This window comes from Toxotes jaculatrix, chromosome 18, assembly GCF_017976425.1.
Source record: "Toxotes jaculatrix isolate fToxJac2 chromosome 18, fToxJac2.pri, whole genome shotgun sequence".
Taxonomy (NCBI): Eukaryota; Metazoa; Chordata; class Actinopteri; family Toxotidae; genus Toxotes; species Toxotes jaculatrix.
Genome location: NC_054411.1, coordinates 8,681,858 through 8,699,386, shown reverse-complemented (window position 1 = coordinate 8,699,386; position 17,529 = coordinate 8,681,858). Strand labels below are relative to the sequence as shown.

Genomic DNA, 17,529 nt, shown 5'->3' with positions numbered 1-17,529 from the left:
AGATAATTACATGTCAGGCTGTTGTTCTGTTGTTCGTTTACTGCCTGTTTTTATTATGTTCTACAGCCCCTGGCGCTGTGGGACACCTTAGTTTTACTGACATCTTGGACACCTCACTGAAAGTCAGCTGGAAGGAGCCACAAGAGAAAAACGGTGTTCTCACAGGTAACCGTTAAAGATAACAGCACAATGTTAACATGTCTTCTCTGCTTTGCACAATTTATGTGTCACCAAGCTGTGTTTACTGTGAAAACTATGTAACGCTGTACTGTTTGGAATTCGCCACTTCTTCCAGGCTATCGTATCTCCTGGGAGGAGTTCAACAGGACCAACACTCGGGTGACCCATTATTTGCCCAACCTGACCCAGGAATACAAGGTGACAGGACTCACTGCTCTCACCACTTACACCATCCAGGTAGCAGCCATGACTTCCAAGGGCCAGGGCCAGCTCTCCGCTTCCACCATCTCCTCTGGTGTACCTCCAGGTCAGTGGCCGAATGAGCAGATTAACAATTTGACTTTAAGCTGAGAATTTTGAAGTACTTGAAATATCCACTGAACAGGCTACGACTAGATTTTAAAAGTCATTCCACCTGCTGTGACTCAACAGATTTCTATTAAGGTATTTCAAGCCGCTGTGATGATTTGAATGTCATTTTAATTTGTGTCTCCTCTATCCTCTTCCACAGAGCTGCCCGGTCCTCCCACCAATTTAGCCATTTCCAACATTGGCCCTCGCTCTGTCACTCTGCAGTTCAAACCTGGTTATGATGGCAAGACATCCATTTCCCGTTGGCAGGTTGAAGCTCAGGTTAGACACTTCATATCTATTTTAACATAATTAGAACAGTCTGTTTTTGTTGTCTGATGTTTTAATATTGGCGCGCAGGTTAAATAAGCTTATTTATTTAATTTGTTCGGCTGCTGATATTACCCCATTTCTCTCTGTGCAATTCAGATTGGCATAATAGGAGAGAATGAAGAATGGCTGATGGTTCATCAGCTGGCTAATGAACCTGATGCTAGATCACTAGAGGTCCTGGACCTAAACCCTTATACTTTCTACAGGTGAGCGCACACACACCATTTTACACTTGTACATGATATGTAATAAAACCAATATTTTGAACTTCTGTCTTGTGTAAATTACACAATATAGATGCTGTAAAGTGTAGTTTCTTCACTTTTAAATCTGTCGCTGATTATCTTTTATCTTAATGAATCATTTTACTTGTTGTTGTTCATTGTTTTCTTCAGTTCTCCACTCATAAATAGATCATATTATATACTGTTTCTTCAATGACCTAGTTTCCTTGTGGGTATCATTAAAGTTTCATCTAATCTGATCTCAAGTAATCTAATCTAATCCTTTCTCATATCAGCAGCATATCCTGATTAAACACCCACCTTTTAGACAATTTATCCACCATCAGCTGGTTTTCTTTGCTCCAGGTTACGAATGCGTCAGGTAAACATTGTGGGCACCAGTCCTCCCAGTCAGCCCTCCAGGAAGATCCAGACCCTGCAGGCCCCTCCAGACATCTCCCCTGCTAATGTCACGCTGCGCACAGCCAGTGAGACCAGCCTGTGGCTTCGCTGGGTGGTAAGTTGTCATGGCTCATTGCACACCGGGCCTGACTCAGTGTGTATGAAGTTAGTTGAGTTTTATTAGATTATTGTTCAATTTAAATATGCAGGTTGTTCCTGTTCAGACTCAGGCTACAGAAACTGTGTGCTGTAGACTCGGGTATGCCTTTGCATGCATATAAGCCGTTTCATATTGCTGTCTTTTTTGTCCTTTTCATTGGTATGGTGGAAAATAATGTTGGAACAAGGCTGAATTGGCAAAATGCCCTTGGGATACTAATTGGATGCAACATTCATAAGATATGCTTTGTGAGAGACTGATCTAGGCTCATTTTATCCTTAAAAAATCAGAAAAATCAAATTTTTCTTGTATTAAAAAGTTTGACGTTAAACGATGACTTTCTCTCCTCAGTTGGTTTAAAAGATTATTTTTAAATCGAATGACAAGCAGCACTCAAAGCCTCAATTTGAAATTTAGCACAATGTCTTCATTTCATGTCTTTCAATCCATTTTATGTCTTCATTGTGTACCACATTTTTTGTTTTTTTTACATGAAGTATTGCCTCTTCCAACTTGTGTAAACCTGTTCTTGTACTTTCGGGACTGGTTATATAATGAATACAGGTGATGGCACTGGTAATATTTTTGGAAAGGTGCGTGTACTCTGTCCTTGATTTTTGCTGCTTTCTGCTTCAGCATTTGGCCAATGTATTCTTTGCTACATCTGTCCATTATCATTACTGTGCCAGTGCCTGAGCAGTGCCAGGCAGTGAGAGAAAGTGAGTTTTACTCCTGCAGCTCCTGCTGGGTTAAAATAAAAAGTACATGTTACCTGGAATTAACAGCAGAGGGGTGTCAGCTATGTGATACAGCTCTACAAATTAATGGCACAGCTCAATGATTGCAGCCCTTTTCAAAAGCTGGGTGTTAAAATGGTAGTAAAAATTTGTGGTCCATTTCATTTTCATGACCATGGAAGTCTCAGTCTGACTCAAGGCCACATTAATTTCAAGAACATTAGCACTTTCCATAGAAATAAGCCCAGTACATATCTATGTTCACTCTGCTCACTTATCTCACTCAATTATGTGCATGTGTCTGTGTTAGACATAGAACACAGGAAGGCCTAGTTTTTTTTATTCTTACTTACTGGCTTACTGGCTTGGTGACTTTGAGAGTGATTGCAAATACTCTCAAAACATTGTTTTGCTCAACAGCTAATTTCAATATTGACATACTAAAAATCACTCAAACCTGTACTTATGCCCTCCATAGCAATCATGTTTTCAATGGCTTTTCAAGAACTATATTTTCAGATGAAATACAAATATTTAAATATTAGGATTCTATTATTAGTTCATGAACCAGGGGAATAAAAAAAGAAAAAAAAATTCTCAGCCTCTTCCAGAGTGGGAGTACAATGGGAATCCAGATCTCGTTGGCTACCGGGTCCAATACTCCAAAGCTGGGTCTAAAGGGGGAGTTCTTTCACATGTCATCATGGACCGGCTAGAGAGGGAGTTCACTATTGAAGACCTGGAGGAGTGGACGGAGTATGAGGTCAGAGTTCAGGCCATCAACGGTATCGGCTCTGGACCCTGGAGCCAGCCTGTCCATGGCAGGACCAGGGAGTCTGGTGAGGAGGGAAATACTTAAATATATATATATATTTAAAATAAATAAAAATGCCAAGATTAAATCCCACAGGTATACTTGAAATGTTCTAAACTTTGCCCTTTACCGTCTGCTGCAGTACCCTCCAGCGGTCCCACCAACGTGTCAGCCTTTGCCACCACCTCTAGCAGCATCCTGGTGCGGTGGGGAGAAGTCCCAGAGACCGACCGCAATGGACTTATCTTGGGCTATAAGGTCACTCCACAGCTCATACATTCATTCATCTGAGTCCAGTCAAGTGATCCGAATCTGAAACACAGTAATCTATGGAAAAACCATCCCTTTTTAACAAAGAATGTACTCTATGATTGTAGAGTAAAATCAAGAATATGAAATCAGCCCCCTGCTACTAATTCCTCATCACTTCAAAAATCACCTAAATGTATAAATTTCCATATGTCTCTCAGGTAGTGTATAAGGAGAAGGACTCAGACAAAGCTCCCAACTTCTGGACAGTGGAGGGCAACACCAGCCACAGTGTCCAGCTGAGTGGTCTGGGCAAGTATGTCCTGTATGAGATCCAGGTTCTTGCGTTCACACGTATTGGAGATGGAAGGAGCAGCTCGCCGTCCATTCTAGAGAGGACCCTGGATGATGGTAAACAGTTGTCATCACTGAAATTGTGTTTTTCTCTAAAGAAACAGAAAAACATAAGTTACTGAGCTGAGATAATTTCAGTGAATGATTGAAATGTTCTGCCCTATTACTCCTTGTATTAAGAAACACACACACACACACAGAGGTTTTTTTTAATCTTGTTTTGACAATAACTGAATAACGGCCCTGCATTTTGAGATGAATACATTTCCTAGATGCTGTTTTTATCAATGGATTTATGTCACAAATAATACTCATTTTGGTAATTTTATGTCTGATAGTGCCTGGTCCTCCAGTTGGCATCCTCTTCCCAGAAGTCAGAACCACCTCAGTGAGACTCATCTGGCAACCTCCTGCACAGCCCAACGGCATTATCCTGGGTTAGTTTGAAAAATGCAGACTTTCATCTATGACCTTAGATATTATTGAGAGATAAAGGCAAGGTGAGTTTGTAGCTTGTTAGCGCCTTTCGACAACACGGCAGTTCAAAGTGTTTCACCTACGGCGTAAAAGGCATTAAGACAAGATATAAAAGAAACACAGGCAATATAAAAAGACACATATAAATAGGATTTAGAAAGTTTAAAATAAAATGAAAGATAAAAATAAACCAAATAAAATAAGACAGATTTAAAATTACAGCACAGCTACAGTGAAGTGTGAGATATGAATAATTTCAGATTAAATTTAATAAAAGGCAGTGTCAAACGGAGAAGTCTTAAGCTTTGTTTTAAACAAAATGTGTTGCTTTGTGTCTTGGTCTAAGAAGAGAATATACTTTAGTTTGATTTTGAAGTGCAGTGGGATTTCTCTCTTTGCTTCTTCTTCTTCTTTTTTTTTTATGAGAGGCTTTATCTTAAAAGAGTTTGTCTTCCTAGCCTATCAGATCACATACAGAAGAAACTCTTCAAATAGCAACGCCGCCACTGTAGATGTCCTGAGCCCCAGCGCAAGACAGTACACGGCGACTGGACTGAAACCAGAGATGGTTTATGTATTCCGCCTCACTGCTCAAACACGAAAAGGTTGGGGGGAGGCTGCTGAGGCTTTGGTGGTGACAACAGAAAAGAGAGGTAAATACAGCAGCTAAAATGAATTATTTAAATTATCCACCTCTAAATATTATGTTTGAAGGTGACTGTGTGCGCGTGCGTGCCTGCGTGTGTGTGTGTGTGGCCTTCAGCTCGACCGCAACCCACAAGCCGTCCTGTAGTGCCTCAAGAGGAAGTCCAGGCTCGCAGAGTGTTGTTGTCATGGGAACCAGGCAGCGACGGCCTGTCCCCAGTTCGTTACTATACAGTCCAGTACAGAGAGCTGCCAGACAGTAACTGGACTGTCCATTCTGCATCTGTCAGCCACGAGACACACTCCTACATAGTGAATAGGTAAATATAAATGTCCCCTTTAATCCTCCTAAACATCAGCAATTTTTTGGCTGTGCCGTCAAAAAATAGAAATATGAGCGTGGCAGCACATTCTGTACACGACATACACATTGCACTTTTTTTCCCCCTCTTTAAAGGTTAAAGCCGTTCACTTCTTACCAGTTCCGCATTAAAGCCACCAATGACATTGGAGACAGCGAGTACAGTCAGGAGAGTGAGGCCATCACGACGCTACAAGATGGTAAGACCTTGTGACTGTAGTTAGACATGGCCCAAACATGTTGCCATGCAGCACAGTATCACTGTGTCTTGATTCTTTGTAGATTTACACAAGAATACTTTTGTAGTTGCGTGAGCATGCTATAACATCCATATTTTGACTTTGGATTTTTACAGTGAATGCTTAACATCTACAGCTCATGTGTTTACTCTCAAAACTATTCCCTGCCCAAATGTTTGAATTTTATATCAATCTCCACAGCTGTGTTGGTTTGCTAACACCAAAATGTATTTTTTTGCTTATCTTCTCTAGCCCCAGACAAAGCCCCAACAATTCTGTCTGTTACACCTCACACCACCACATCTGTACTGGTCCGTTGGCAGGTATGCTGTTGAATTACTTGGCACTGGGTTTTGTGAATGGGCGGACGAATGGTGAAAGAGGAATGTATTGGCCAAAACTGTTGATTGTGTCATGTGTTTGTTAAGTATTGTGCATTCAGCAGACCTCTTCTCTTTGTAGCCTCCGCCTGAGGATCACATAAATGGAGTCTTACTGGGGTTCAGGGTCAGGTACCGAGAGTTACACTACGACCGGCTACGCAGCTTCAGTGTCCGCACAGTTAATAGTCCCTCTGCCAACTGGGCTGATCTCACTGGTGAGTTGACCCTGTCACTGCTTACCCTCCAACTACTTTGGGTTATGCAGAAAGTGATGCTACCTTAAGTCATAAATGTACTTTAAGGCCTATAGTCTGCTAATATCGCCACCCTTTCCTGATCCTGTGAACCCCACCCCACCCCTTTTTTCCAAACTCCAGCTCCTTACAGTGTCAGGAACTTGAGTGAATCCTCGCTTACCCAATATGAACTGGATAGTAAGTCTTGTATTTCTGTTTACGCCTCTCCTCCATCACTCTTCATGTGTTTGCGTGTCATCTGTTACATTTTACTTCCACATTATGCCATTTGTATAAAAATTCTCAGCAAGTGTGTGTTGCACCATCCTCCCACTCAGCTTTATTCACTGAGGGCCCACTGCTGATTCTTATGATGTGTATGTGACTTTAATCTCTCCAAGCTGTCCTGTCATTATTTCACTGTGTTTTCTTTCTTTGTAATCACTGACAAATCTTCCCCATGTCCCCACAACAACCCCATCTTTTCATCACTTTGCCTTACAATTCCACCGCTCTGTTTTTTGGGGGGGTTTTTTTCTTTTCAATTTGTGATATTTTCTTGCCACTGGCATCACTATGACTGTGTCTCTCCATGGAATAACTTCTTCTTGCTCTTTTATCTTAACTGTTCTATTCTAATGCTGTTATGGGTTCTCTTCTTGCAGATTTGAGTAAACACAAACGCTACGAGATCCGTCTCAGTGTGTATAACGCTGTGGGGGAGGGTCCTAGCAGTGCACCACAGGAAGTGTTTGTTGGAGAGGCGGGTATGTTTCTTCTCTCACTGTGCTGCATGTGTGTTAGTCTGCTTATCTTTAATCTTTATTTCTTAAGTCATATGGGACGTGATAATGACTAATAACCCAGTTACTAATTACACCCTGACCCATTCTAGTCCCAACAGCCCCTCCCCAAAATGTGGTGGTCCAGTCCTCAACAGCCACACAGCTGGATGTTACATGGGACCCTCCTCCTCCTGATGCTCAGAATGGTGACATACAGGGTTACAAGGTATCAATTATGTGTCATTTTCTGTGTTTCCACAAATCACGTCAACTTACATCATGCCTTTCTTATTTCTGTTTTCATTGGAAAAAATAAATATAAATTGTGCATCCTCAACTCTATTATTCTGTTTATAGATCTACTTCTGGGAGTTTCAGCTCCAGAATGAGACAGAGCGCCTGCGTACTTTGTTCCTGCCGGAACTCGGGGTGAAGCTTAAAAACCTCACAGGCTACACAACATACATGATCAGTGTGGCGGCTTTCAATGCTGCAGGGGATGGACCCCGTTCCCTGCCCACCAGAGGGCGCACTCAGCAAGCAGGTGAGTTACACTGAATCCAGATGTGGATAAAGAGATTACACTTGTTGTTAAACTCACCAGTGGCATTTATCTTCCAGCTCAAACCTTCTCCCAAAACCATATAGCATTTCAAAGTTCCTCTCTATCTCTATCCTCTCTATTCCTCTCTACCTTTTCTCTGTCTTCCTCTTCCTGTCATCTGCACAGTGAAACTGCTTCTCATTATGTAGCCACATTGTTTATGGTGCTCAGGTGCTTATGTAGAGTAGTATCTCAAGGTAAGTCCTCCATTCAGTAACAAAAGATACCTTCCAAAGAACAGGTGATGAGTGCTTTGAACTTGAGTCGCTGTGTTGCACAAAACTGCCAGCTGCAACTCAGAGTTTTAAGACAAATAATAAAGGACCTGCTCCTCCTATTCACTAAGAAATAGAACATTTTCACTGAATAGTTTCATCCTCTGAGATATAGCATAAGAGATCAGAGTCCTCTTGGCGCCTCCTCCAGGACAAGCCACAAGGGTGGAAGCCCAATGACAGCGGAGGAGCAATGAATACAGAGTGCAGGGGACACATGTAGATTAGTTTTTTGGCTGCAACTGCACAAAGACGTCTGTGTTTACCAGCTAGTGAGAGTCCCTCCTCTGCGGTTTCAGCACAAAAATGGTTTACAATATAAATTTCTCTCGTCTTTTCCACCCCCTTGAAGGCTGTGACATTGGCGAGGGGTACAAAGTGCTGAGAACTTAAAAACACAGGCAGGAATTTTGGCTCTCTGCACCACAGGGTACTGGGAAGTGAGCCAGCACAAGCTTTTGTGAATTTTATGCAGAATTGTGGCTAAATCCTGACACTTAGCTGGATCTGGGTTGGGTCAGCAGGCAGAATTCTCACAGCTCTTGTTCAAGGTCGCAGAATGATTTTGCACACTCTTGTGTTTACTTTGAGTTGGCTTCTTAGTGACTCATTTGCTTAAACAGTCATACAGGATTAGGGTTTTTTTCATGTTGATCTGAGCTGTATGCCATGTTAGCTGTTTTTACATGCACAAAACATTTTATTGTTCAAGCTCTGATAATGAACAATGAACAATGAAACCGCTTTCAATGTTAATCTCATAGAATTTCTGTTTCCTGTCATCTAGGATAAAGTTTTTCTCTTTTTTTTATTGGGAGAAAATTGGGGAAACTACCTGCAAGAGAAGCAACTTAAAAAATTGAAAATGTCCTAAATTACTTATGAAAACTCTACTGGAGAGTAATGTCAAAAACAAAAGAAATAAATATTGCTGAACTTCAAATGCAGTAAATAATTAAAAAATAAATGGTGGCTTTATTTGGTTGTTGTTTGGGGGTTTCTTTGTTTTTTATAGTTTCGCTGAGATTTTGCAGATGATTTTTTTGTGAATATGTGCTCCATGTGGCATATCCAGGTCACTGGAGCAGTGTTTTGCCTCTGTATTTTGAAGAGATCCAGCTTTCATCATCTCTCTTTACCCCTTTCTTTACCAAAAGCACCCAGTGCTCCCAGCTTCATCCACTTCAGTGAGCTGACCACCACTTCGGTCAACGTGTCCTGGGGAGAGCCCAAGCAGGCCAACGGCATCATTGAGGGCTACCGCCTCGTTTATGAGCCTTGCACTCCAGTCGATGGTGAGAAACTCTGCCTGGAGCCTAATAACTCTGCCATGTCTTGACATTCCACAGCTTGCTTTCTCAGACAGTGATTTACAACCTCTAGCCTTGTTACTATGTTCTTTTTTAACTCACGCTGCTTAAGCTCATGCACTAATCTGTTACAGATGAGTATAGGCCCTGCAGTAGCATATATGGCATGGCTGATAAAATATGTTGGAATGCTCTGGTGAGACTTTGCACAGCTTCCTCTCTCACTTAGAGAAACATGGCTAATAGCTGGCTAAGTGTAGTTGCCTGGACCAGATTGTCAAGTAATTGGGTGCAGAGGTGGAATGCTGAGCTGAGGCTGCTGTGGTCCCTCAGCTATCCACTAATGAACCCAGAGCAAAGCTGAATAGAGTAGCAAAGACAGGAAATATCAGTTGGTATGTTATAAAAAAAAACAGGGTCCTGGTGTCTCTTCCTGTCTGGATATGTCGGAGATTGCTGGAATAATACACCTTTTCTGTTGAACATGCAATGATGTGTGTGTCTTATAGTGTTGTGAGTGTTTCTGTCTGGTCTTCTAACTCTTTGTCATTGTGAAGCTGTCTACGTACCTCTATGTGTCTGTTCATACGAACGAAGCTTGGCAATTTGTCGCTTGTAGAAAGCAGCATCTAGAGTCTTAGTGTTTCCTGTACAGACTCCTCTCCTCGCACTCCAGGTGTCAGTAAGATAGTGACAGTAGATGTGAAGGGCAGCACTCCCTTGTGGATGAAGATCAAAGACCTAGCCGATGGGGTCACCTATAACTTCCGCATTCGTGCTAAAACTCTCACTTATGGCCCTGAGGTCGAGGCCAACATCACCACTGGACCTGGAGAGGGTGCGTTTTTCTAATGTTCATGTCAGTAATCAAATCGCTTTGAGTGCCTCTGACAGAATGTCAATATTTCTAACGATCCATTTTTATCTTCCACAGGAGCCCCAGGTCCTCCTGGAGAACCCTTTATTTCTCGTTATGGCACTGCCCTCACGCTGCACTGGACAAGTGGTGATCAAGGTCGTGCGCCCATCACGCGATACGTCATTGAAGCGAGACCCTCTGGTGAGCCACATACATAAACAGTTCACAGGTTCTTTGCACGGGTCTTTGTGTCATGATAACTTCAGCTTTGATAGTCAATATATTGACATATTTTCTCATCTTGTCTTTAGATGAAGGATTATGGGATATCCTTATCAAAGACATTCCTAAAGAAGTGACATCCTACACGCTTAACCTGGACATGCTAAGAGAAGGGGTCACGTATGACTTTCGAGTAATTGCGGTGAATGACTATGGCTATGGGTCCCCCAGCGCCCCCTCACCTTCCATATCAGGTTAATTGTACTTTATAATGAAGAGTTAATGGAAAACTGTGTTAATTTTATGATTAATATAATTTCATTTCCATATTAATTTCTGTTATTTATTATATTTTCAGCCCAGAAAGTTTCTCCGTTCTACGAGGAGTGGTGGTTCCTGGTCGTGATTGCTCTGGTGGGCCTCATCTTCATCCTCCTCCTTGTGTTTATCCTCATCATCCGAGGCCAGAGTAAAAAATACACCAAAAAAGCAGATTCAGGTAGGAAGCACGACTGACTGCTAAACTCAGTGCTAGCGTTTCAGTTTCTCTGTCTGTTTCTGCAACTTAAGCTATTGACTGGAATTTGTCTTCGTCTTAGACAGGTCTGCTGAGAATTGCATTTTAATGATTGCACATCCGAAGTCTATTTTATAAAATGGAAGGGTGAAGGCTCACACAATTAGACAAACTACCTATATACCCTTACATTGTTTGGCTGACAGGGGAACGATGAGAGTAAAGGCTACTAGTGAAACAGCTGAAATGGGCAGATGAATAAACATTATTGTTCATGTTTAACTGCAGTAAGGATCAATACTGGGATAAATGGCTTGGCCGTGGTTTAATGCTGAGGCCATTAGTCAGGCTGAGAGTAATTATATAACTACAGCACTAGTGGCTCTCACGGCACTGTATCACGAAGCCAATTTTCATGATTGTGAATTATCCCAGGTGACATTACTGCTGCTGGAAACTCTTTATCAGAGTTTCTGTCTTCAGACTTAAAAACATAAGGCAGGGGGAGTTAATCAACATTAGTGGACTTTTTGTTAATACTTCACAATGTGGTTGGCTGGCAACATTCAAGGCATGCAGGGGACAGACCTGGTCTGGCCACCCAACAGCCCAGAGTAGCTGGAAATAGAGATGGACATAGATGTAAGAGGGGAGAGGAGGGAGATTTTGGGGAAAGATTAAAGGTTCAGGTCAAGCCTTCCTAAAGGCTTGTACTAGTGACTTTTTAAGCTTAGTCAGCATTTAGCATGGTGCCAGGGTTACCAGGGTCAGTAAACAGGGCTCGGCTAGACCAGTACAGACAAGGACTGTGTTTGTGTGGGGATACAAAGAGGGCTTCTTAGCCCCCTCTCAGCCCCTCCCCAGTTTTCCCAGCCGTGAAGCTAGACTGTCCAACTGGTAGATGTTTGTTTTAATAGAGGCCAGGACTGGACAGTGGGCCTGACAGACTGATGATGATGTTCCACTGATGAAGTCAAAAAGTTGCTGTTGTGACATGTGAATTGAGGATGATGTGATTAATAACATACCTTTTTTGTGTACTGTTATAAAAGAACTACCAGCAAGTTCAAGCCTGCAGTTTTATTGTGTTGTTTGCAACTAGTACTTAAAACTGAAATTGATTCTAGACTTGACTGAAGAACACAAATCACTTATTTCATTCCACGACCCACGCAGTGTCGTCCTCATACCCCTGTCCAGGCAACCACTCCAACTGCACAGCGCTGCCTCTGACCCACGGAGAGATGGTGCGCCTGGATGAGGGACGCTTCCCAGCCCTGGAGCTTAACAACAGACGCCTCTCTGTGAAAAACTCCTTTTGCCGCAAGAACGGCATCTACACACGGTCAGTCTAATCACTGTAAACATGCTGTCAGTCAAACACTCTTAATCATCCATAGTTTTCAGCTGACCATTGCATTCAGTACTTGCAGGCAAAGATTCCACTTCACAAAAACATTGTTATCTCAGTTTTGTCTAAGTTTCCTCTTACAGTTGAGTGTGTTACTTGTGATACAGGCAGGAATTAATAATGCAGTGTTGTGTGTCGCCTTCTTCCGTCACAATAGTCTGTCATTCTTGGGAGAACAAACCGGGCCTCGAGGAGCCCAGCTGCTGATTTCAGCCTCCTTCCGCTCCCCTTGTTGATATTCAGTGTTTGTGCGAAGCAGCAATTTATATAAGGGGAAACAATACCAGCTAATTAGCATTCATGAGCTTCTGCATGGGCTCTTTGTCTGTCCATCACTGCTTCAGACAAAAGGGTGCTTATGGGTCAGAGCCGGCCATTTTCCTTTGGCCTTGAGCTTAGAGTTCCTCTCAAGGGTTAGTGCTGTGAGAGGTATCTCAACATAAAGTACAACGCTGTCAGGATGAGAACATGTCCTTCTACCCATCAGGAGGACTTTGGCAAGCTGGCTCTCTGGTAATGTTTACACAAACAAGATAAGAGGAATTTCACAAACCCTGCAGCAGCAAAAGGAATGTTCTGTGTTGAGACATGGGTCACACATTTCGTTTTTTGCACATTAGCGTGCACATTACTGTTGAGTGTGCTAGAAGGGGTGCATTAAGGGCAGAGGAATCTGTGCTGTTTTCTCCTTGACCAAGGAGGCCGAGAAGGGGATCAAAGGGCCTTGAGATCCTCCCTCTCTTTGAAGGGCTCCGGTCTGGTTCTGTATTCTTAGCTAATGATCTATGTACTAAGGAGAAAAGAGGGCTCCCTGTGGGATGTTTGAAAGGGTGAGTGATAGAGGGATGAATTAGACAGATAAGGCAAAGGGAAGGATACAGTGCTTCTAAATAATTCAAAGCTCACTGGCAGCATTTTGTGTGGTAGGTGGCAAGATCCATCGCCCCTCCCTTTCACTCACGTGGCCCTATCCTTTTTATGTCTGACTCAACCATGTATGAATTCTAAGTAGATTTTTTTTTTTCCTCACAGCCCACCCCCTCACATCATCCCCTTTAACCCAAAGATGTTCCTTTGTTGTGTCATGGCCGTTGTCATGTTGTGTCTTCTAAGCATCCTGTTCTTGGCATTCCCAACGATTTAGTTCCTGCACATATCTCAGTACATGTTAATTTTTATTTGAGAGGTTGTCAAGGTTGTCTGCTCTACGCTTTAGTGTAACACTTGACACCCCAGAGTTTTATGTTTGTCTATTCTGCCCCCACATCCAAGGTTTTCCATTTCAGATCATTTAAAAATTTACTTTCATGCCATTCCTAGTTTATATAATTCTTTAGTCTTTTTTTCTGAAGCCAACTGAGCAAACCCTTCTTTTAATTCTGTGTTAGCCTGAGTTACATACTGAGCCCACTAATGTAGCTCAGTGATGTGAACGCAGTGGTCCAGTCTTGGCCCTCTGACCATCCAATTCAGTCTCAGCAGACCTTGAACACAGCAGCAGTCATTACTGCAGAAGAAGAAAAAATAATTGTCTCCACAGATGTTTCTCTCGTCTTCACTTTACAGACTTAATCAGTGGAGCCAAAAGAAGCCAGGGGTCTGTTTACTTGACCTACACTCATAAAAGAACTTTATAATACTTTTCTGAGCTCAGAGCCATGCTTAGTTACGCAGCTTTTCTGCGGGAGGTCTAAATCTATGACTGACTCAGTCTGTACAGTCATTCAGCTCTAATCACCACAAAGAATCCTTTCATGGAGATACTAATATGTTTTTATAGAGAATCCTGTTTGTGCATCTCATGACAGCAGAAGTGAGTTGAACTCATGCAGAACTCACCCCCCGCCAGTGCTCCCAACAGACATTTGGCAAAGATCAGGATCAAGGAAATAGCAAAAGAATAAAACTAAACATAATCTCCTCACTGCATTGTGTGGCTTCCAGGAATGCATAAATAACCCATTCTGTGCTTGTCTGAAGTAAGCTATCATTTTCATTTTCATAATCAATGAGTGTGCACTGAATCTCTGCATGTTCAACCCACTGAACCCCCTGTGGGATGTGAAGCTTCTTCATTTTGAGAGCTGTTTTGCAGGCTTTCATTAGTCATCTGAAAGGTGTCAGTCACAGGGATGACAGGGCTTTTAAGGTTTACTCAAATGTGTTCTCAAAGAAGAGAGAGCTCTAGAGTTTCCTAAAGAGAAATATGACGATGATAAAAATGTCTTGTGTAACCATTCTCTCTCTCTCTCCCTCTCAGATTCTGTTTTTTGCTCTCTGTCACTCATAGACACTCTGCCTCCTTTTCTCAATCTGTCCAGGTCTCCACCAAGACCCAGTCCTGGGAGTTTGCACTACTCAGATGAGGATGTCAGCACTAAGTATAATGACCTGATCCCAGCAGAGAGCAGCAGTCTGACTGAGAAACCCTCTGAGATATCTGACTCTCAGGTAAGCAGTGACCCTGGCTTGCAGCTCATGTCCTCTCCATGTCTGGAATGGGCAATGAACTTGAATTAAAAAGTATAATTCAACTGTTTGAATTTCTAAAAGGGACAAAGTCCTTTCAGGGAAAAGTCATAACCTTTCTAAACTCAAAAATGCCTCTCATACTCCACAGTCTTTTATTTTTGTCAAAATGATCGTCCATCATCTTGATAATCTCCATTCTTTTTGTCATAATCACTGCTTCGCTAGATGCAAAACCTAGATAGCTGTCTAATTATAAAAGCAACATTTCTAAGGATAAATTAATGACAATCAGCAAGATAATCTGCCTCAAATGGATCACCTCAAATTAAAAGTCCTGTGTTAGCATAGGCCAGTCACGGCTGATATCTCTGGATCAGAGTTCTAATACTGATTTCTCCCATGGGAAGAAAGTATGGGGACACTTCTCATGTCTCATTTGTCTTGGAATATCTTCACAACTAATTAATTTTCCTCAAACAGAAAACGTCGTGTTAATCTGGCCAGCTGGGTCTCAGCTCATCATGTCATGATCTGCACAGCTCGGGGGTGTGTGTGGGTGTGTGTGCTTGTGCGTGTGTGTTAGAGGGAGGTCCAGTAAAGAGACAGGGGGTTTAGAAGTGATGAGGGATGATGGATACCAAAGGCAGAGAAGCTGACTGTAGCAGATTCTGAACATCTGTCTTCCCACACTCGCTCCAGGTCTCCCTGGCCAATTTATCTGGTACCTGCACAGTCAAAACATTGTTCAATTCGGTTTGAACACACACTGCTCTCCCGGGAGACACAAACTGGTGTTATTCTTTTCCTCTGCATAGCCTCCCACTGTTTACCTGCCACTTGTGCAAATAAATGGCCCTTCAACATCTGTTAAGCTGTAGTGTCTCAATAGAGCAGGAGATGGGCAGGCACTTGTCAGGCACACAAATGTGCCAAGTGTGTAATGTTTTCTGTGAGAGCAGTTTGCACTTTTTTTTTTATAACTGTTTGTGTTTCTCAGCCTGTACAATGTGCTGGAACAGCGACAAGACTCACCCACACAAACAATTGTAACTTAAAAGGCTGATGCCTTAATATTACAACAAAAGCAAATTAATCCTGTAAACATTATCTCTGTCCAATTCTAGGACGCTCTTGTGTACACTTATCACATCTGTCCTCCACAGAGCTATGGGTGAGCGCCTATGTGTGAAAGATGCTCAAGAGAAGTGATTATGCGCCCCATAGAATTGCACATGGATTAATAGATTGCCAGTTGTCTCTCAGTAGATATTCCCTGCTGTGTTATGACTCAGTATTGTGCGGTTTGTCAGTGCGGATGCTGGAGTAGAATTAGCTTTAATTTGTGAGCATGTAAATGTAGCTGTCATTGTTCTCTGTAGTCAGCATCCTAAATGTATGGTTTTGATTTTCAGTGTTTTATATATATCAAACTCTTTCCTAACTCCGTTTCCACATTGACTCACAGGGCAGCGACAGTGAATATGAGATGGATCAGAGCCGGCAGAAGACCCACTCCTTTGTCAACCACTACATCAGCGACCCCACCTACTACAACTCCTGGAGGCGGCAGCAGAAGGGCGTCTCTCGCCCACCAGCATACGGCTACTCCCAGCCCGAGCCCCTGGTGGAACAGGAGTCACGGCAGCACCCCCCACCCGTGCCCCCACTGCCTCCTCTCCTCCCCCAGGGTGCCCCATCGCCACAGCCACAGTGCCAGGGCCAGGGCACTCTGTTCAGGCCTAAGGGAAGCCGGACTCCCACCCCCTCCCTGCTGTCCTCCGAACCCCCCAGCCAGCACAGCACCCTCTACCGGCCCCCCAGCAGTCTGGGCTGTGCCGCTCAAGCACCCACCGCGGGCTTCTCCTCTTTTGTTTGACACACAGCTCTCCTTCCAATAACAACAGGACCCTGAGGACGAGTCTTTGATTTTGTTGTTGTTGGTTTATTTGTATTTTGCTTTTGCTTTTTTTTTATCTTTTGTTTTTCTCTCAACTCTGTCTTACTGACAGAGTAGTTGCTCAATATTAAGCATTGCAAGCATCTTGAATAGCGCTTTCTCCTCTGTGAAGAGTGTGTGTGTATGATGTGTGTCGCGCGTATGGTTGGTTAGTCCACGTGATATGTATTTCATGAAAAGACAATCATTTTAAAGTTTTTATGCGTTGCTTAAGTAACTTTATTTGAAGGTTCAACCATATAAACAAGGGATAAACAGAACCTGAGGTTCTGAAAAAAGAAATCCTTGTTTTAAAATACTGTATTAATGTTTAATATGAGAGCTTTATGGAAAAACAACCACCTTAGAACCATATAGAGGATGGACCACTTGGCTTGCTGAGATTGGAAAAACCACCTCTGACGGAAAAATGTGATGTTTGAAGAAAGGATAAACTAATAGTGAGAAATTGACTCTGACTTGAAGAGAGGCACAGATGGTCAGTGTGGCCACTGGCTGCCTTTGAGTTTCTCACTCTGCCTAATCATTGCTGGAACTGCATTATGTGTTTACTATACAGTATGTACCTGTCTTATATTGTTTACCAGATATTTATATCAATCAGCTTCAAGCTCAACATTTTCAGAACATCACTAGTGACAATGTTATGAATCACATTAAAGCATTGTGGCACCTTTATAGTAGTCCGGGGAATGTGTTGATTGTGTGCTGCTACTCATGTCAATAGATATACAAACTTAGACAAACATGCACTGGTTTGCTTTTATTTTAATCACAGGACATGACAAATGGCCAAAAGCACAAATCTTCTTCTTCAAATGATATTATCCAATCACAACCACATCAAACGTAACGCTATTAATAGCTGTCAAAGAATTACAAGAATAACTCACTTTGATCAGGCTACTAAGGCATAAAGAATATTAATAAAAGGTGTGATGAATAAGCGTAGAGTAGTAGATCTATGCAGGT

General features: G+C 42.5%; 1 protein-coding gene across 1 annotated transcript in view; it reads left to right on the top strand.

Annotated features, from left to right (window-relative positions):
* The window catches only part of sdk2a (sidekick cell adhesion molecule 2a), a 79,724-nt gene extending 63,248 nt beyond the window's left edge, over positions 1-16,476 (top strand). Inside the window, exons 20-45 of the mRNA XM_041062773.1 lie at positions 67-165; positions 296-487; positions 692-813; positions 961-1,070; positions 1,455-1,605; positions 2,989-3,226; positions 3,344-3,459; positions 3,672-3,861; positions 4,143-4,241; positions 4,740-4,934; positions 5,045-5,246; positions 5,384-5,487; positions 5,779-5,849; positions 5,989-6,124; positions 6,287-6,343; positions 6,811-6,912; positions 7,041-7,156; positions 7,288-7,474; positions 8,967-9,104; positions 9,796-9,957; positions 10,054-10,179; positions 10,290-10,454; positions 10,559-10,699; positions 11,894-12,062; positions 14,450-14,579; positions 16,066-16,476. Of these exons, the coding sequence (XP_040918707.1) occupies positions 67-165; positions 296-487; positions 692-813; positions 961-1,070; positions 1,455-1,605; positions 2,989-3,226; positions 3,344-3,459; positions 3,672-3,861; positions 4,143-4,241; positions 4,740-4,934; positions 5,045-5,246; positions 5,384-5,487; positions 5,779-5,849; positions 5,989-6,124; positions 6,287-6,343; positions 6,811-6,912; positions 7,041-7,156; positions 7,288-7,474; positions 8,967-9,104; positions 9,796-9,957; positions 10,054-10,179; positions 10,290-10,454; positions 10,559-10,699; positions 11,894-12,062; positions 14,450-14,579; positions 16,066-16,476 (3,929 nt within the window). The remainder of the gene's footprint in view (positions 1-66; positions 166-295; positions 488-691; positions 814-960; positions 1,071-1,454; positions 1,606-2,988; positions 3,227-3,343; positions 3,460-3,671; positions 3,862-4,142; positions 4,242-4,739; positions 4,935-5,044; positions 5,247-5,383; positions 5,488-5,778; positions 5,850-5,988; positions 6,125-6,286; positions 6,344-6,810; positions 6,913-7,040; positions 7,157-7,287; positions 7,475-8,966; positions 9,105-9,795; positions 9,958-10,053; positions 10,180-10,289; positions 10,455-10,558; positions 10,700-11,893; positions 12,063-14,449; positions 14,580-16,065) is intronic.
* Positions 16,477-17,529: the final 1,053 nt, after the last annotated feature.